The sequence below is a fragment of the Macrotis lagotis genome, chromosome 2, assembly GCF_037893015.1.
Source record: "Macrotis lagotis isolate mMagLag1 chromosome 2, bilby.v1.9.chrom.fasta, whole genome shotgun sequence".
NCBI lineage: Eukaryota > Metazoa > Chordata > Mammalia > Peramelemorphia > Peramelidae > Macrotis > Macrotis lagotis.
This window is the reverse complement of record NC_133659.1, coordinates 247,338,061-247,356,448: the sequence shown is the minus strand read 5'-3', so window position 1 is coordinate 247,356,448 and position 18,388 is coordinate 247,338,061. Positions and strand designations below refer to the sequence as shown.

The window sequence follows — 18,388 nt, the reverse complement described above, 5'->3', positions numbered from 1 at the left end:
AACATACAAATATTTACAAAGTTTATGATATATAAGATTAACAGGAAATACAAATCTATGATTTACAAGTTTACTGGGAAATGGGGAAAAAAGAACTACAATTAATAAAATGGAGGAAGATTTCAAATAAATGACAAGATTTTGGTTGATAATTAGGCAACTCAGTAGCTAGAGAGACAACATTCCAGTTACAGAGCATTGAAAATGTTTAGAACAAATGATTCAGAGAAATGATGTAGAGAACTATGAATGTGGTAGAAACAGAATCAGTGATCTTAGATGCTGTTAAATCTTCTGCACTGTTGTTTGTATCTGAAGGAGCTTTCTCTGACTCTTCCCTAATCCATGTGGAGCTCTGAACCTCACCATGTGGCCTGGTTAAATCAAGCCCCATGGCTGCCTGCTCACTGCCTGCTCTCTCTTGCTTGCCCTCTCACTCTCTCTCATCAGTTAGGTGGTACAATGGATAGAGTAGGATACCTGGAATTAGGAAGGCTCATGTTTCTGAGTTCAAATATGGTCTTAGAAATTGGCTAGGTATGTGACCCTGGGCAAGTCACTTTACTCTGTTTCATTGGCAAAATGAACTGAAAAAGAAATTGCAAACTACTCTAGTAATTTTGCCAAGAAAACCTCAAAGGAGTCATGAAGAATGACACAAGACAGAAAACCAACTCATCAACAAAAAATACTGGAGACAGGAGGTGGGGGTGGTGCCTAATTTTGAATATTTTTAGAAACACATTCATCCTCGGGATACCTATTGAAGCCCATTGGAGAAGATCCCCATAGAATATGAAGTCCTAGAAGATGCATAGGTTGCACTGGTGGAAGGAATGACTAAGGTATGTGATTAAAAATTCATTGAAATATAGATGTGGCACCATAGAATTAAACATAAGAGAAAGAAACCTAAAACAGAAAAAAAGAAATTGTCACCTGAATGAAATATCAAAATGATTCCTTACATCAAACTCAAGAACAAAAGGGATGCGCTAACCTATAATCAATGATTTAGCATATTGACTTTGTTTCATAATATATCTATATTTTATTAATTTTGTTAATTATTCCCAGTTTTATGTTTAACATGTCTGTTTTTGATGAAATGGGAATGATCAGGATATGGCAGTGGACTACCCATCTGCAGCAGGACCATTATGGGAATTCTGTCTGAAGCTGGAATGACAACTTTCTGCCTCTGTGGAATGAGGTTCCATAGCTGCTTTTTGGTGGGTGTTTTTTTTTTTAATTCAATGCTAATTATATCTTAGATTCATTAATAATTTTCAAGTTCAATAACCATGGAATCTTTTATTTCTTCTCTCATTTGATTTCCCCAAACACCTTCTGTGAATTGGTCAAAGAAAATTTAGGAGAGAAAAAAATTTTTTCTTGCCCAGATGTCAGTCCTTTTCCTTTGAAGTACACAGAATTAAGTCAGAACATTGTCTTCCATTGCCAGGGTCCCTGATTTTTTTTAGCTGAAGGGTAAGATTTCTAACATTTAACATGAGATCAGATCTCTAATGCAAAATAATTTTATTATGAATTAGGGGACTGAAGGATGGCCCAGCAGCTTTAAGCGGTATAGGATATGAGAATCAGTCACAGAACTGTCTGTGGATATAGATTCCTAGGGACTAGAATGTGATAAAAAATATCCATAGAATTATTTTTGAAGTAAAATTACAGCAAACATTAATGATCATCCAATCCAACTTTCTATTTACAGGTGAAGACACTGAAACTTAGAGAGATCAAGGTCCCAGAAATCACAAGTAATAATTGAAATTCAAGTCTAGATGAGTTTCTTAGGAGCACAATGCAAATGTGCTATAGACTAAATTCATAGGCTAAACATTCCAAGGGATATCGTGAACTACTAGGTAATAGTTTTACTATGCTCCTATCATTTTCTCATTCTATTATCCATCTTTGAGTCATATCAAGGATATTTGGAGTTATTCTGGTCATTGATGCTATCTCTGAAGCAATGTCTAAAATAAAAACATGGAAAGGTTTTTAAATCACATATCTTCCCATTTTATCTTCATGAAGACTATATTTGTTTGACAATTTCCCCTTCTACAAAAACCCAGCGGACATCCACTTCAGACATCAAAAATGTATGAAATTGCAGAGAATCAGAAATCATTTCTGAGATATTGCTCCTTTTTATAATAACAAGATATATAAACTTTATAATCTCATTGTAATATACAATGATGGAGCCAACTTTGGTGAGACTAGATTATGTCTATCCCCCTCTGATCTGCAGGGAGGAGAAAAATACCTCTTAGAAAAGGTACCATTAACAATCAACCCTAGGGTGCTCATTTACAGAAATTCTACAACTGATTTGAAGTTCATTTCATGCCAATTATCCTTTTTATAAAATAATGCATCCTTGAGAAGATTAACATGTTAACATAGTAGTTCATAAGTTTCTGTCTACAAATGTTTTTTTAAAATATTTTATATCCATATTTTTTATTTCTTTTGCAATGGTGTTAAGTGGTTTGCTCAAGGCCACACAGTAAGGTAATTATTAAGTGTCTTAGGCTGGATTTGAACTCAGGTTCTCCTGACTCCACGGCCAGTGTTCTATACACTGCGCCACCTTAGCTGCCCCCATATTTCAATATAATTGATTTCTTTTGTACCTGTATGGATTTTATTTTGCACACTTAAAATGTTACTCTGAGAAGGGATTCCTATGTTTGTTCACAATGCAGGCAATGCTACTATTTGCTGACAAATTAACAGTCAGGGATACTTGCTTAAGAGCTTATTAGTCAATTCCACAGAAAGACAGGCCAATTATAAATTTTCTGCCTTAAAATAATTTGGTATACAGACAGCGACAGAGACAGATAGAGACAGAGAGACAAAGAAGGAAGGAAAGATAACTAACAAGTGAGTTAGGTAACAGGAACTGGAAACTTTATGAGAAAATTTTTATAATTTTGTAAAAGTGCTTACCACACAACCCTATGAAGATAAGAATTGATATACTTCCCATAAAAGTAATAAGTTATACACAAGTTAAAAATATTCCTTGGAAAAAAACCGTTATCAACCATTCAAACTTTAGAGTTAAAGGATTAAAGACTTTATAGTTTAAAAAATAGGGAACTTCTAGATATTTATCATCCCATTTAAGGAACAAAGTATCTAAATACCTGAGGGATAAATAACTCCAATAGGATACCTTATCTTTTAAGGAGAAAAGACTAGATTGGAAAGCATGTCTTGTGTTTCCTCATGGAAGTCTTTTCAGATATGGTCTGCCAGAGAGCAGGTCACTGGGGAGTAAGATTCAGACTCCAAAAATTTTGTCAGGAGAAACTGAATAGAGAAATATAGCCAGGATCTTGAGGTCTTGGACAGAAAGAGTAAATGCTCAGTACTTTGGGTAACTAAAGGTGTTGGAAGCATAAAGAATACCAAACAATCCTTGAAAAGGGAAATAAGAGAATCTTCATCTTCTCTGCCATATTGTTTTTAGCCAGCCCTGCTTAATCTTCTGAGGGCAGATGTATCTAATTCTGCCTTGAGGAGGTCACTTGGAAAAAAACAACTAAAAAAAAACACTACATATGAGGAAGCATATATATATATATATATATATATATATATATATATATATATATGTATATATAGAAAAGCAAAGTCATGTTATTGAAAGCAGAGGAAGGAGTACCAATTATCATGGAATAATCATTAGAATCATTTTAAGACACAATTTTAATTTAAAAGAGCTTTGTTTGCAAACAGCCTAGTCAGTAAGTGCTTCAAGTATGAGAACCCCCATTCAACATAAAAGGAAGATTGGATTCTGAGAACATTAGAGACTTCCACCTGATCATATACCACTAACAGGACATAAAACTAGAGCTTCTGACTCCATGTCCAGTGCTATAGAATTTGACAAAGGATGGTTGTGAAAGACTTTAACAAGTGGGGTAGCTAGGTGGTAGGGGCAAAAAGGTGGTACAGTGGATAGAGCAGTGGCCCTGGAGTCAACAGGACTTGAGTTCAAATTCTACATCAGACACTTAATAATTATTTAACTGTGTGAGCTTGGGCAAGCCACTTAACCCCACTGCCTTGAAAAAAACAAAAAAAACAAAAATAAGAGACCATATTTGAGTGAGAAAAATAAGGTAAAGATTTTGGGAAAAATGTAAGTTATTTGCCTCCCTTTTCTCACTAATATCCATTGCTCTCCTTATTTCTTTGCAGCCTCTTCCCCAGATCCAAATTCTTCCTCTCTCTATTTTCTGTGTATGATCATCAGAAGTCAGGAATGAGAAATAACACTTAAATTACATTTCTAATCCTGAAGGGACTGACAGATGACTCACAGCTTGCAAGTATTGGTTTTTCTATTTTTTTCCTCTAAACTATATATTGAGTTTAATTGGAAATCCGAATATCATCACTCATCTTGTGCAATATCCACCTGAAAACTCCCATGCAATTCTCCTTCTTAGAAGTTTCATTAACTACAGCCTGTGTTCCCAAGTATGTATATAATATATAATCTGGAGACAGTTGATATATTTCCCATGATGCTTGCTTCACTCAAATATTTTTGTCATCTTTTGGGGGGTAGCAGAGTTCTTTCTTTTGGCCACCATGTTCTAATGTAGCCATCCGCAAACCCCTGCATTACACAATGATTAGGAACAACTTAGTTCTTTGTCATCATCCTCCCACATCTTAGCTTGAGTTTCCAGTTGGACTTCTGTGATTCCAATGTGATTGATCATTTTGGCAATGATTTATTTCCTCTGCTAGAGATTTCATGCACAGACACATAGTTCATAGAGAAGTTGACTTTGATCAATGTAATTCTAACATTCATAATAACATTACTCTTAATGGTTTTGTCTTATGCTTCCATTATCAGAAATATTTTGAGATTTCCCCTCTGCCCAGCAAAGGCAGAAGACCTTTCCACTTGTTCCTCCCACATGATTGTTGTCCCCATCTCATATAGCAGCTGAATTTTCATGTACATCAAATCTTCAGGAAATGAAAATGTGGATTTGAACAAGACTATGTCATTTCTCACAACCACTGATGCCCTAGTGATGAAGCCCTTTATTTATGCATTGCAGAGCAAGCAAGTCATACAAGCCTTTAAGGAATTACTAAAAAGAATTACAATTCTCACAAAGCAGTAAGTGATACACAAATTTTAAAATATTTTAAATATATTTTAGATAAAATATATTAATTCAAAAGAGAAAATTTTAAAAACTCAGGATGCCAAATGTTAAAAGAAAAAGTATTCAACATTCTGAAACCCTGGGCAAATTTTCTTCCTAATCAGTTTAATCTTAACATTTTCAATTTTCTCAAAGAGGTAAAAACATATACAAATACACTCTCAAGGGTACATACATATATACCAATCCATACACATGTTCAATAGGGCAAATGCATGCATGCACATACAAATATGTACACACACACAGATAAAAGTCTTTCCTCCATTTTTGTCAGAATCTATAATGCTTCTTTATAGCATTTCACTCGGTTCTCCTCCAGTTCCCATTGTCCAGTCCAGCTACTTCCCTAACCCACTGTCTACCCATTCAAGCTCTCAGACAGATGAGTATAATAGAAATGACTTCTTCCATTTACCCTCTCTACATTCCCCAGCAAGTCAATGTTTATTTGCTATCCATCTTCATGATGCCCCAGAGCACACAGCTAAGTGTCTTTCTAAATACTATAATGAAATGTTTTTAGATATAACTGATCAATGGAATTACTTTCTGGCAAAGTGGTTCTTGAGTAAATGAGATCTTACAATAGTTGGCCTAGGCAAAGACAGAAAAGGGTATGGGAGCTATTCTAGGAAAAACCACTGAAGATTCTGTTTAAACAAGATTTAATAATAATAATAATGAACTTTTAGATAGTATTTTAAATTTTGCAAAATGCTTTACATAAATAATCTCATTGGATAGTCACAAGCACACTGTGAAGTAGGTATTGTGTTTGCCCTTATTTTTAACTACTAGCAAACAGATGCTTGTAAAGATTAAGTGATATGCCCAAGGTGGAAAACAAGTGATATTTTATCTCACCTTGTAGGTACAAGCACACCAAAAGAATTGAATTAGTTTCTCATTATGTTAGGCCAGGCATTGGTTTTCTAAAAAAGAGAAATGCCAATAAAGACTCCTCTCATGCACTTAAACATCTTGAGGAAAGACTTTTAAAAGTCGTATTTACAGTATTATTATTATTTTAAAAAATGAAATTTCATTATATGGTAATATAAAATTATATACTCAGGGTCAAAGTTGACATTTTAAATCATTTATCAAGAAAAGTAGTCACAGTGTTGGAAAACCATTTTCCTTAATTCCTTTAGTTCTTTTATGACTATTTCATTTGACTCAAGGAAAGAGAGCCTCTACCCTGAAGTGAATCATAGTTTTAATTGAGGCAATATTAATCAGTTAAGAGCCTCTTTTCTTTGTCTTTGTCCAGCTACCACCCTAATTACTTTATGGAGGGAGGTTTTCCTGGGCTGATCATAAAGAAAGGAAGCCAATCTCATTTAGGAACTGATAATTAGAAAAATGAGCAAGATGGGTTTTTCTTTCATTTTACTACAAAGACAAGACAAGAATACTTGTAGAATGTTCATTAATGTTTCTGAAATTACAAACAAAGGTTGTTTGTTTGTTGGAGGTTGAAAAAGGGAGTGATTAAAAATAATGAAACATCTGGACCACAACCTAGAGTAATTTCAGTCTCTATACTAGCACAATTAATTAGCATTGATTAGTAAAATGTGTATTATATACTATGGAATGATGAGGGGAAATGTTAGGATAATTGATACAGAAAATCAAAGTTGAAGAAATTATGGATAATGAGGATAATGAGACCTCTGGAGGACAAGGAATCTGTATACACCTCAAGGACAATGCCTTCCCTGGGAAGTAGAAAACCCCAGAGAAAGGAGGAATTATCTTGCTTGTTGAAGGACTCAGGGGTAAATTCATTCTGTTTCACATTTTCTTAGCTATCTATTTAGTCTCAATACTTGCAAGGCAAAACTGAATGTTCCATTACTGAGTCTATAGAGACCAAGAGAGGACCAAATTCTGAGATTCCGAGTAAAAATCCTAGATGAGGGAAAAGAGATACAAAATGTCCAAAAAGATTTACTACTAAATCCTTAAGTGGTGAAAATTATTACAACTCTGTGATCTGACCCTATACTAAACAAGAAAGAAGGATGATAAAAAGCTAGAAAACAAAAATTTTAGAACTATATAGCCTATAAATTTATCCAATTTTATAGGAAAAAAAATAAATGACTAAAGACATGAATTATTATTCAGTCTTTTAGTCATGTCTAACTCATTCTGATACCATGGACTTGTGCATTGGGTTTTCATGGCAAATATATTGACATGATTCTCCCTTTCTTTCTCTAAGGCCCCCCAATTTACAGATAAACTGACAAAAATAGGGGTTTAGTGATTGGCCTACTTTTCAGACTGGATTCTAATTCAGATCTTCATAACTGCACACACAGTGTTCTATTCACTATACCTCATAGCTGGAAGATAGCTGTTGTCACAGCGGTATTGCCTATCATCAAATAAGGAAATAATACAAAACAGATTTATATTATTAATGGCAAGTGGCACATCTATGCCATTTTAAAAAGTATTTTCATCCACTAAATCCTATGAAACATGTAATTTTAAGTGTTATCTCAATTTTATAGATGATAAAACTGGGTCACAGAGATTTTAAATAATTTGACTAAATCCAAATTCAGGACTCTTTTTGGTTTCTACTAGTAACTTTAACCTGCATTTTCTATACCATGCCAAAGAAACCTCTTCACCCTGAAAGTTCATTCCACTCCTGGACTAATCACCTTATAATTTCCTTTATCCCTGGGGACTCTCCCTTCGAGTAGAAGGTACTTGTGACAACCTCCATTTTCCTTGGAAAAACAACTATGACTTCATTATTCTCCAGTCTATCTTCCTAACTATATGGAAATTCTATTCCAATGGTGTCAACTCAAATTGATGGGGGGAGGGGAGAAGGGACACTAAACCACATTTAAGGAAATCATCTAGAAAATCACATGTTGTATCTTTATTTATTTGATAAATATTTCTCAATTACATTTTAATTTTGTTTGAATCAGACTTGAGAGGATTGTGGGCTATAGGTGTGATGCTTCTGCTCTATACCATGCTGTTCGCTTATATCGTGATTCTGTGGCAATCAAATAATCTGCTGCCCAGACTCCTAATCTAATTTTGCTAAAGGTAGAATCCAGTAAATTTCAATGCCCAAAGTCAGTTCTATCTTCCTTTCATTTACCTTTATCCAAATAACTTTTCACTATGATCATAGATTTCTTCAAATGAATGTACCAACATATAATGCTACTACCCTAGAGTTTCATTACTTCCTCAGGTTCTTGAAAAAAGATTCATTCATAGATGCATTCTATGTATTGACTACATCTCACAACCTTAAGTACCAATGTTACTATCTATACACTGTCAACTTTCAGTTAAGATACAAGTAGACTGCTAGAAGAGCTTTAAAATCGCACAAAGAGCAATAACAATGAGAAAAGGGTACACTTGCTTCCAAATAATTTAGGATTTTATAAGAAAACTACCACAAACCATGGAGGCTCTGAAAGTAAATATACTAGGGTAGGTGGACGGCACAACAAGGCCAAACTCAAAGCATAATAGGAAGCAAGGTGACAGAAGTATCCAAGAAGCCTACAAACATTATAGATCCAAACCCACACCACAGCAGAAGGCTAAAATAATTCAGATAACATTCATATCTAATGTTATAATTATATTTATGTTATAATTAGTTTCTATTGTATTACATTGTTAACTTGAGAACATACCACAATTTGTAAAGCTATTGAACAATTGGGATCCACTTAGCTTCTATTTTTCTGTATCAAATAGAAAGCAATACTATATTGTATGCAAATGCATCCTTTCCCTTCTTCTTTGTTCTTTTTGAGGTATATTAATATTATTGATTTCTCTGGGTGGGTGAAGGAATATGTGCAATTTAGTGATTGTCAATGCCAATTTAATGAGTATCAGTATCAGTGTTTTTAATTAATTTTTTATTCTGAACTTGACTTGGCAAAGAGTAACATTATTAAGAAGACCTCAACACAGGCCATAATCTATTTAAATCCAATGCCCCTATCCAAGGCTTTATATAATAATTCTACTCTTCCTAGCTCCTGAATGTCTTTGGCTTTACCTGTTAAGTGATATCCTTGATTAGGAAATATTTCTACTCTTTTTTCCTATTGACTCATCTAATGGAACAAAAAGATGTACTAAATGTCTGCCATATACAAATAACCATTCTATATGATCTGGATTGTATGAGGATAAATAACATATTATCATTGTACCCTAGGTACTTGAAATCTAATTGAACACAAAATCTATGGGTATGTTATTTTAATCCAAATTTTAAAAAGTAAAGTTCATGGAAAAGCAAAGTGTTTCAATATATGAACTTGTTTTCACATGTGTGGGGATTAGGAGAAGTTTAAGGGTAAAGATGGCATCTGAACAGTGAGAATTTCAATAAGCAGGGAAGATGAAATGAAAACTTGATGAAGAAGAGTAGATTCTAGATTTAGGAACTATATCACCATTTTTATCCTGATTCTATATCTGGTTCTATATTGTCTCTAGGGGTTCCTCACTTCTCATTATATTTGAAACTTTGACCTATTAGAGAGTCCAAGCATTCAAAGTATCATCCATGAGCAATATCTCCCTCTAACTTAAAACTGGTGTTACCAAGAAAATGTTACTATGAAAGGCAGTTTAGCTGAGAAGCAATTGTCCCTGACGCTGTCTATTTGTCCACTGGCACACTGCTTAGGAGGACCTTCCTATTCCTATCAGTCCCCTTACATCAATGATAAAGAAAACCCAGGGACCCTAGTACAACTATTAATGATAGTGGTGTTACTCTCTTGATGGTTTTAGTGTAAAATAAAAAGGCCCAAGTCCCAGGTAATTTCATTTCTTTGTGAAGTTAAAAAGCTCATAAATCCAGATTTCTTTTAAAATTCACAAAATATTCTGCATTTTTCTGTTAAGTTCCATGGAAATTGGTCCCCCAGTTAATTGAGTTCAGCAAAACTAATTTTTCATGTTTCCTTTCTCCTACACACACAAAAAAACATTAATCTATTCCTTCTCTAGCAAATATGTAATAATTCAGGAAACAATAAAATCTTTTTTTCAAGAATCAACATTAAAATATAAATAAATAAGGAAATCTAAAATCAAAGAAATGCTTAGTGGCTAAGAATATTGACCATTGGGGACATTGACCATTTTTAAAAAAGAGATACAGGAAGAAGATTGATTGACATCTGTTGCAGCTTGCTTCACATTTGTGGCCTTAGCAGTGATGACCTCCCTCCCTCAGGGGAGCTGAGAATAAGGAGTCAAGCCACTACTTCCTTATGCCTCCAGCTCAATTTTATTACTGCTTAGCTATTACATATATACTATTAGGTCTTCCGGGGTAGAACAAAGAAAATGAGGGAATGTGAGGACAAGCAGCATCTTGCATTACAGGATAAGGGGGTATGTGAGGGGGAGGTGGTAAAAACACAGCTGTGTCCTGTGCCCTTGGTCTGTGGGGCAAAATGACCAGCTCCCAAGGACTCTGGTGCACCTTATCTCTCAGGGCAGCATGACAGCTCCTGCCAGGTGGCAGTCCGTTAGAATAGCCTGTGTTCCCACAGACATCAAAAGGGAGGTTCTTCTAAATTGACAAAAGCTTTTGCTTTTACAACACCCCCCAAGCCCAGCCAAATTCTCTTCAAAAACTGCAAATCCAAGAAAGAACAAGACTCTAGATACTTAAAGAGTCAAGGTTTGGTCAATATCCTAGAAAATATACACTCTCTTTTTCATTCTATGTCTCAAGCCTCTACCACTCTCTTCCACAAATCCCTGGAAAAAGAGAAAGATTCAAGAGCTGTTGCTACAGTGGAAATCTCTGTTCTAATCCTTCAATAGCTTCATTTCTTACCATGCTGCAAAGAAAAACAACTTCCAGGATCTTGAGTGACTTGGTCCTCTCTCACAAGGCAGTTTGTCAAAACTTTGTCTAAAGGACTATCACACTGGCCAGAGACTTAAAGAGACATTATCTCACGTGTATTTTCCTCATGGAGCTGCTCATCTAATGCAGGTGCTCGTCTAATACAGGTTCAATCTCTTTAGGGGAGAGTTTTTAATCCAATGGCAGAGTTTGCTTCTTCCACTGAGACAGCAGGTAATATTTCCCCCAGTTTTAGTGGAGAACAGCTGAACCTGGCTTTCAAGACTCAGATGACCTAGTTTAGGTCTATTTCCCTCATTCAGATGGGACCTTTAACTCAGTGCAGATGGAACTTAATCTCCTAGCTAACAGATAAAATTGAACTCAGTGATAAGATAGGATGTGGGGGTGGAATGATTGTATCTATAGTTAGGCAGAAGAAGCAGAATTTTGAGATACTAACAAAACAACAGCAAATTTCAGTGACCTGGAAGACTCAGAGGTCAATTTTAGTGTCTCCAGGGACTGATATATAATCTTTGGAAATTCAGCAAACAAACCTGGACCATATACTAATGATTCCAAAGGAAGAGATAGGTTTCTGTACCTGAAGGAAATCATCAGAGGTAGTCCTGAGGGGTCACCCACAGGTGAGTGACTTTTGTGATTCTGTGGTTGTTCAGTTTCTCTGACTCTCCTTGACCCCATTTGAGATTTTCTTGGTAAAGATACTGGAGTAGTTGCTATTTTATTTTCCAGAGCATTTTACAAATGATGGAACTAAGGTGAACAGGTTGTCCAGGGTCACTTGCATTTGTATCTGAAGCCAGATTTGAACTCATGAAGACAAGTCTTCTTATCTTCATCCTTGGCCCTCTATCTACTGCACCCTCTTGGGAAGGTGTGTATCCCTTTCATTACACTGAAGTTTCCCAGGGCAAAGAAATCATTCTAGAATCAAGCTAAATAGAATTAAAAGACATGACAGTAACTGCCTTACAAAATTCCATCCAGGCTTCCAGGGTTCCAAAAACACTAATAGAAAGGGCTTCTAAAGACCAGATGCCAAGCAGAGTTATTTCAGCAGACAACCAATAATTTCCATAGTCCTATTAATATGACTGGGATTGAATGAAGTAGAGGAAGAAAAGACAGGCCAAAAATAGCATGGCTGGATGGAATGGAACTCCCTTTTTATGAGCAAAGATGTCTAATACCACCTGGATGTCAAGGTTCATAATGATTCCAATTAGGACAACTGTCAGTTGGGTTGCTATATACTTTCAATCGAAACATAAGATAGCATGCAGGACAAACTTAACCAGTAAAGGATAAGCTGGAGAAAGTCAAATCATAGTCTGGACATGAAGAAGAACAAAGAACTGCAAAACAGACCAGATGTATATGGGTCACAGTGGAACTGGGGCCTTGTGTTCAAGGCACAGCATGGGAGTTATTACTCAACACTAAAGAGCAGAATCAGCCAGGTCATCAGAATATTAGATGACCAAAAAAAGTTTGAAAGTGAATTTAAACAGAAAGAAATTTAAAAAGATCTTTCCCAACATTCTTTTTCCTCTTAAAGGTATAAAAAGCATTTGAATCTTTTTAATCTCATTCAACAGAAAAAGTTTTTTTTTTAAATATTAACCCCATATCTCTTACAGTTCACTCCAAAAATACAAAGACAAAATTAATTAGTTAATTAGGTAGTAGAGATAAGGAATACAGAAATGGGAAGTGGAAAACATGAGTAAGAGACTGGGTCAATGGAACATTGAAATAAAAGGCAGAATCCAGATAAAAAAGAAATGTAACTATTAAAAGTATCACCATAACAAAGGAAACTTGATACAATATCAGATGGGCTGGAAGCGTTGTACAATTTATTGGGGGTTGAAACTCTCAACTAGAGGTCTATTCTGTACCACCAAGTTCTGACTTTAAGGGGAAAAGAGTATAAGGTTAAAATAATTAGACTGTAGGAAACAGATTTGAGGCACATCAGAATCAGAGAGATTTGATTTCCTTAATATAGAACAATGGTGTCAAACTCAAATAGAAAGTGCACTCTTGCTAGTTGTATATTCATTTAGAATACCACAAATTAATTTTATCTTTGCTTCATTTTATTTCTGTTAATCATCTCTTAATTACATTCAGTTTAGACAACATTTGGGAAGCATAACAAATTTGACTGCTATGCTATAGGGGATTCCTCCAATAAAATTTTGCTCCATTGAATTGGCAATTTACTTGTCTGAGACCCTGAAAGATTAAGTGACTTACAAAAATCTACTTTTATGATATTAGAGGCAAGATTGGAGCCTGGAATTACTGACACCTGGTTTAGTCCTCTATCTAGGATGTCACACTGTATATCTAAAACAATTAGCCAGAGGAAAAAAATATTGAACTAAAGGTAGAGAATTCAGGTTTTCCTGGATTCTTCTGCCATATCAATCTCTGTAGACTTTTACTGCTTTAAGAAGAATGTAATCCTTTTTGATGATTCCTTAAAAGCTTGTATCACTTGCTTATTCCTCAAAGTGTATATAAAAGGGTTTGCACTGGGGATGATAGAAACTGTGAACATGGCTACTACCTTATTGAAAGCCATTCCATCAATAGTGGACACTTTGATATATTGGAAGATGCAGCCACCATAAGCCAAAGCAACAACAATGATGTGGCAGGAACAGGTAGAAAAGGCCTTTTTCCTTTGCTTCACTGATGGGAATCTCAGAATTGTCCTGATGATGTAGCCATAGGACAGAAGTACTAAGAGTAAGGTGATAATGAGTGTAAACACAGCAAAGGAGAGAGCTAACTTTTCTATGAATTTTGTGTCTGAGCACACAATATTCAGCAAGGGAAATGCATCACAGCCAAAATGGTCAATGACATTGGAGTCGCAGAATTCCAGTTGGATTGCCAAGCTAAATGGTTGGAGGATAATCATCAGTCCAGTTAGCCAACAACCCAAGAGGAGCTGATTACAGACTTTGTTGCTCATGATGCGTGTGTAATGTAAGGGTTTGCAGATGGCCACATAGTGGTCATAAGACATGGTAGCTAAAAGAAAAAAGTCTGTTGTCCCAAGAAAGATGATAAAAAATATTTGGGAGAAGCAAGCATTATGGGAAATAGTATTGTCCCCAGTTGATATACTGTAGAGGTATCTAGGAGTGTAAGAATGTGTAAATAAGAATTCTAAAAAGTAAAGATTTCGAAGGAAAAAATACATAGGAGTCTTAAGATGGGGATCCATTAACGTAAGGGTAATGATGGTGAGATTGCCAATTACACTAAGCATATAGGTGAGAAATAGAAAAATAAAAATCAGAATCTGCAGCTGTGGATCATCTGTCAGTCCCTGCAGGATGAAGAATGTTATCTCTGTATGGTTTTGCATCTCTGACTTATGACTTCTGGTTGACCTGTATGTAGCAAGAAAGAAATTGAAATAGAATTAGATGTATCAAATTAGTAAAGTGAGAAGAAAAAAGGAAGTTAGTTGTTCACATATATTTTTAAATAATGTAAATACTGATATTGTTCTTCTGAATTATATGCCAAAGTATAGGCAAGGCATTTCTTTCCACAGAATCACACACCCTCAGAATTGGAAAGATGCCCAGAGTTCATCTATTCTAAGGAGTACCTGAACAGAAATTTTTACTTGCACATGTCTGACAAGTATTTATCTACCTTCTCTCCAGTGATGAGATTCCAACTGCCTCCTGAAGCAGCACAGTCCGCTTTAACATTTAAAGACATCCAAAAATAGCCCCTCCTTCCCAGCACTAAAAGATATCCAGAGTGAACTGCTCATTAAATTAATCTTTTTTTTTTCCTAGAAGGTGAGTTAGTACTGTTGGGGCTACTATATAAGATATAGCTATTTAGATATACACTGAACTAATTAATCTCTGATTTCCCTTTCTACCAGGAATGAATCAATTATTAAATTTCCAATGTGAACATGTATTTATACCTCAAAAATCCTGCACACATCATGAATCATGGTTTTATTTACTGATTTGTTAACTACCTGATTTTAAAGATTTTAAATTTTAAAAAGATTTTTTATAAAAAGAGATGGATAATGTTACTAATTCTGTTTCAACTTATAAGTATGTCATGCTCCAGAGATTATTACACATTTACCAACATGTCCTGGAACCTCTATCATTGAGTAACCCTGAGTATTAATAAATATTTGGGCTTGTATGTCTCTGAAAATGAGAAATGATTGAAATAACTTTACCAAACAGATCATTATTTCTCTGTAATAGACAATGAAACATGGGGAAATATTCCTATGATGATGTAGTCAGATGTCCATTTGAGACTTTTTTATTTAAAAAAAATATCTCTTTTGTACTTGGCAGAATTTGTATAATATATATGTCTCACAAATATTTGAGGAATAAATATCTTCTTAATATATATGATATTTCCCCCCACCTCTTTTTTTAAACAAGGCATATCTTTCTGGAATCCTATTTCAGTCATTAGTCTCATCACACCATTTCCCAAAGATATCTATCAGATCACCATTAAAATACTGCATTGTGGGTGCAGCTAGGTGGCATGATGGATAGAGCACTTCCCCTGGAGTCAGGAGGACCTGAATTCAAATCTAGAATCAGACAATTAATAATTACCTAACTGTGTGACTTTGGGACAGTCACTTAACCCCACTGCCTTGAAAAAACAAAAAAAATTGCTTTGAAAAATCTAGTTTACCTTTCTTGGAATTCATAACTTATGCATCTATATATGAAGAACTGAGACTGAATTTTACTATGGGCTCCTTTCTACAATTTTTCTCCAGTAAAATTCTGGGTGTCTTTAAATGATTATGACAGGGGTTCTTGCCATTTTTTGCATCATGGATCCTTCTGGTAGTTTGATGAAGCCTATGGACCTCTTCTCAGAATTATGCCTTAACAATATAAAACAAAATATATAGCTTAACTCAAGTATATGTTAAACTACAGGTGATAAAAAGGTAAAACCATCATTTTCCAATAGAAGCAAAAGAATACAATCCAAATCAATAGTAGAGGAGAATATGTTTACAAGATTTTCCAAAGCCATGAGCCTGAATCTAACTACTTGAAAAACTTAGAAACTGAAGAAAGGATAAACATTAAATAGTTAGATCAGAAAATGTTACTCAATTTTTGTTGTTCATTAATTAGAAAACAATAAAATTATCAACTATATCTGAAAGGAACAAAAGACTAAAAAATACTAAAATGAAGACAGTTGGTATACAAATCCTACAACAGTTATTATACTATAGGTGCTAGTGTTCAAGCCCTTGGATCTGTTATTGAGGCAAGTTTAAATAATATATTGTCAATACTCATGAATATCACATCACCTTATTTCAGTTATAATTCTGAAATATACTTATCTCTATATGATTTGTTGACTACTATTTTGGATCTTGCAATTATGAACAGATTAAGTTTTAAAGTTATCAAATGTGTCAACATGAAAGAACTTAAAGATGTGATAATCACTGCAGAGCTCCATTCCAACAACTGTAGCACATTTGTGCATGGCAACACAAAAGGAACTATTCAGTTGTGTGATGAGAGCATCTCAACTATGTGAGCAGCATTCTTAGTTGCTTGAAGAACCTGAAAATCCCAGTAACAGATCCTTTTTCTCTGAAATAATTTCCTCCATATCTAATGTAAAAGTCATTCATAATGATCAATATGTTACAAGAGATAATCTATCAGGAAAGATCTTCAATTTAAATATGAATAATAGACCAGGCTACTCCTCTGTTCTTGAAAGGAAGCCCACTCTGGGGGGTGGGGAGCATCATCCCCCAAACTGTCCTACCCCTTTACCTTTCTCTCTACTGCATCTCTTCTCTACTATTTGTGCTGTTTGTCTTCCTTAAGATAACCCACTTTTGGGGAGTGTGAACACTCCTTTTGCTCTTCTCTACTAATCTCCTACTTGTTTATCTTCCGATGGGAAGAGTCTGCTCAGGGGAGCATGATTCTCCAACCTCTCCCATCCTCTTCTTATTTCTCCTGAAACTCATTATCTTGGTGCTCCTTCAAAGAACCTAAACTATGAGCATTTTATAATAACTTTTGATCTTTTGGTAGTCAGCTGTGAACTTTCTGTATCAGTTTGTATACCTTTTGTGGTAAATTGCAAATTGTTTGTACTGTTTGTGTAAACTTTGAATTAAAATTTAAGCCTTTCTTACCTCCCTGAAAAAAATTATATAGAACAATGAAAACTATCAAGTACATGAATCCTCAGAAGCAAACTTTTTTTTTGCTACATGAGAATGACTCTATTTTGGACAAATATGAGTATTGCTAAAATATACCTGACACTGTTATCATGATAGGATTGTACAATAATCTTTCTCCAGAATGTATGACAGAAATACAAAGTGACACATTATCCCAGAAGTACTAGAAGTATCCCAGGAATACAATAGCATATGAACCTGAGAGAGAGAGAGAGACAAGAGACAGACAGAGAGACAGAGACAGAGAAAGTGTCTTTTGTGACATCACTTTCCAGTGTTAAAAATTCCTTGTGACAACATATTTCATAGCTACATGAAGAAAATTCTGTTGATATTTCGTTATGATATTCTCCATGTCTTCCAGTCATTTAGGTAAGAATAGGGCATTTTTTCATATAAATGGCTGCTTGCAACATTTTGTCTAATGGACCAGATTAAATTGTATTGACATTAAATTTAACTCCATTTTTTTTAATGCTTTCCATTTTGATCATGTCAAGCACATTAAAACCATAAAGTTATTCTTTGGGATGTAACTATGTAACTTCAATATTTTTTTAACTTTCAAAACTTCACTTATCCAAAACTATAGCATTCTGCCTCCTATGGCCTCCTGAACTCATTTCTTTATTCACTTCCCATTCAATCCAGGTGATAAATGTATTAGGAAAAAAAGAAAAGAAAAAAAAACCAAGAAGTTGGTCAGTTTTAGATCAGTGATAATAAGGGATTCAACTTGCAAACAAGTGTTTTGAAAATAGTTGGACTGTAATCATCTTGTCTGGAACCAAAAAGAAAATTAATAGAAAAAGAAAACTACTACATAAAATGATAAATAATTTTTAAAATAACTGTCGAAGAGATGGAAGGTCAGATAATAGAGGACATGCATAACAAAATAAGTCTATAAAATAAAATCAAGACTGCTGAAAATATAGACTGAGTTCTTATCTTCAAGTC

The 18,388-nt window shown here is 34.7% G+C and overlaps 1 protein-coding gene and 1 pseudogene across 2 annotated transcripts; one reads left to right on the top strand and one right to left on the bottom strand.

Annotated features, from left to right (window-relative positions):
- Positions 1-13,606: 13,606 nt before the first annotated feature.
- On the bottom strand, positions 13,607-17,913 carry LOC141511562 (olfactory receptor 6C2-like). 2 transcript variants are annotated; one of them, XM_074220696.1, is made up of 2 exons: positions 17,890-17,913; positions 13,607-14,545 (listed from the first exon to the last, which is right to left on the bottom strand). In XM_074220696.1, the coding sequence occupies exons 1-2, from the start codon at positions 17,911-17,913 to the stop codon at positions 13,607-13,609; spliced, it is 963 nt and encodes a 320-aa protein (XP_074076797.1). The 2 variants fall into 2 exon arrangements, with proteins under 2 accessions (XP_074076797.1, XP_074076799.1); XM_074220698.1 differs by lacking the exon at positions 17,890-17,913 and having other exon boundaries at positions 13,607-14,572.
- Positions 16,639-17,573, top strand: LOC141511561 (serine/threonine-protein phosphatase 2A 55 kDa regulatory subunit B alpha isoform pseudogene; annotated as a pseudogene).
- Positions 17,914-18,388: the final 475 nt, after the last annotated feature.

Excerpts from the sequence above, each read along its gene's own strand:
- LOC141511562 (XM_074220696.1), bottom strand. The coding sequence starts at position 17,913 with ATGGAAAGCATTAAAAAAAATGGA. Across the intron at positions 14,546-17,889 it reads AAAGCATTAAAAAAAATGGA|ATGCAAAACCATACAGAGAT; the intron begins GTTAAATTTAAT and ends CATAAGTCAGAG.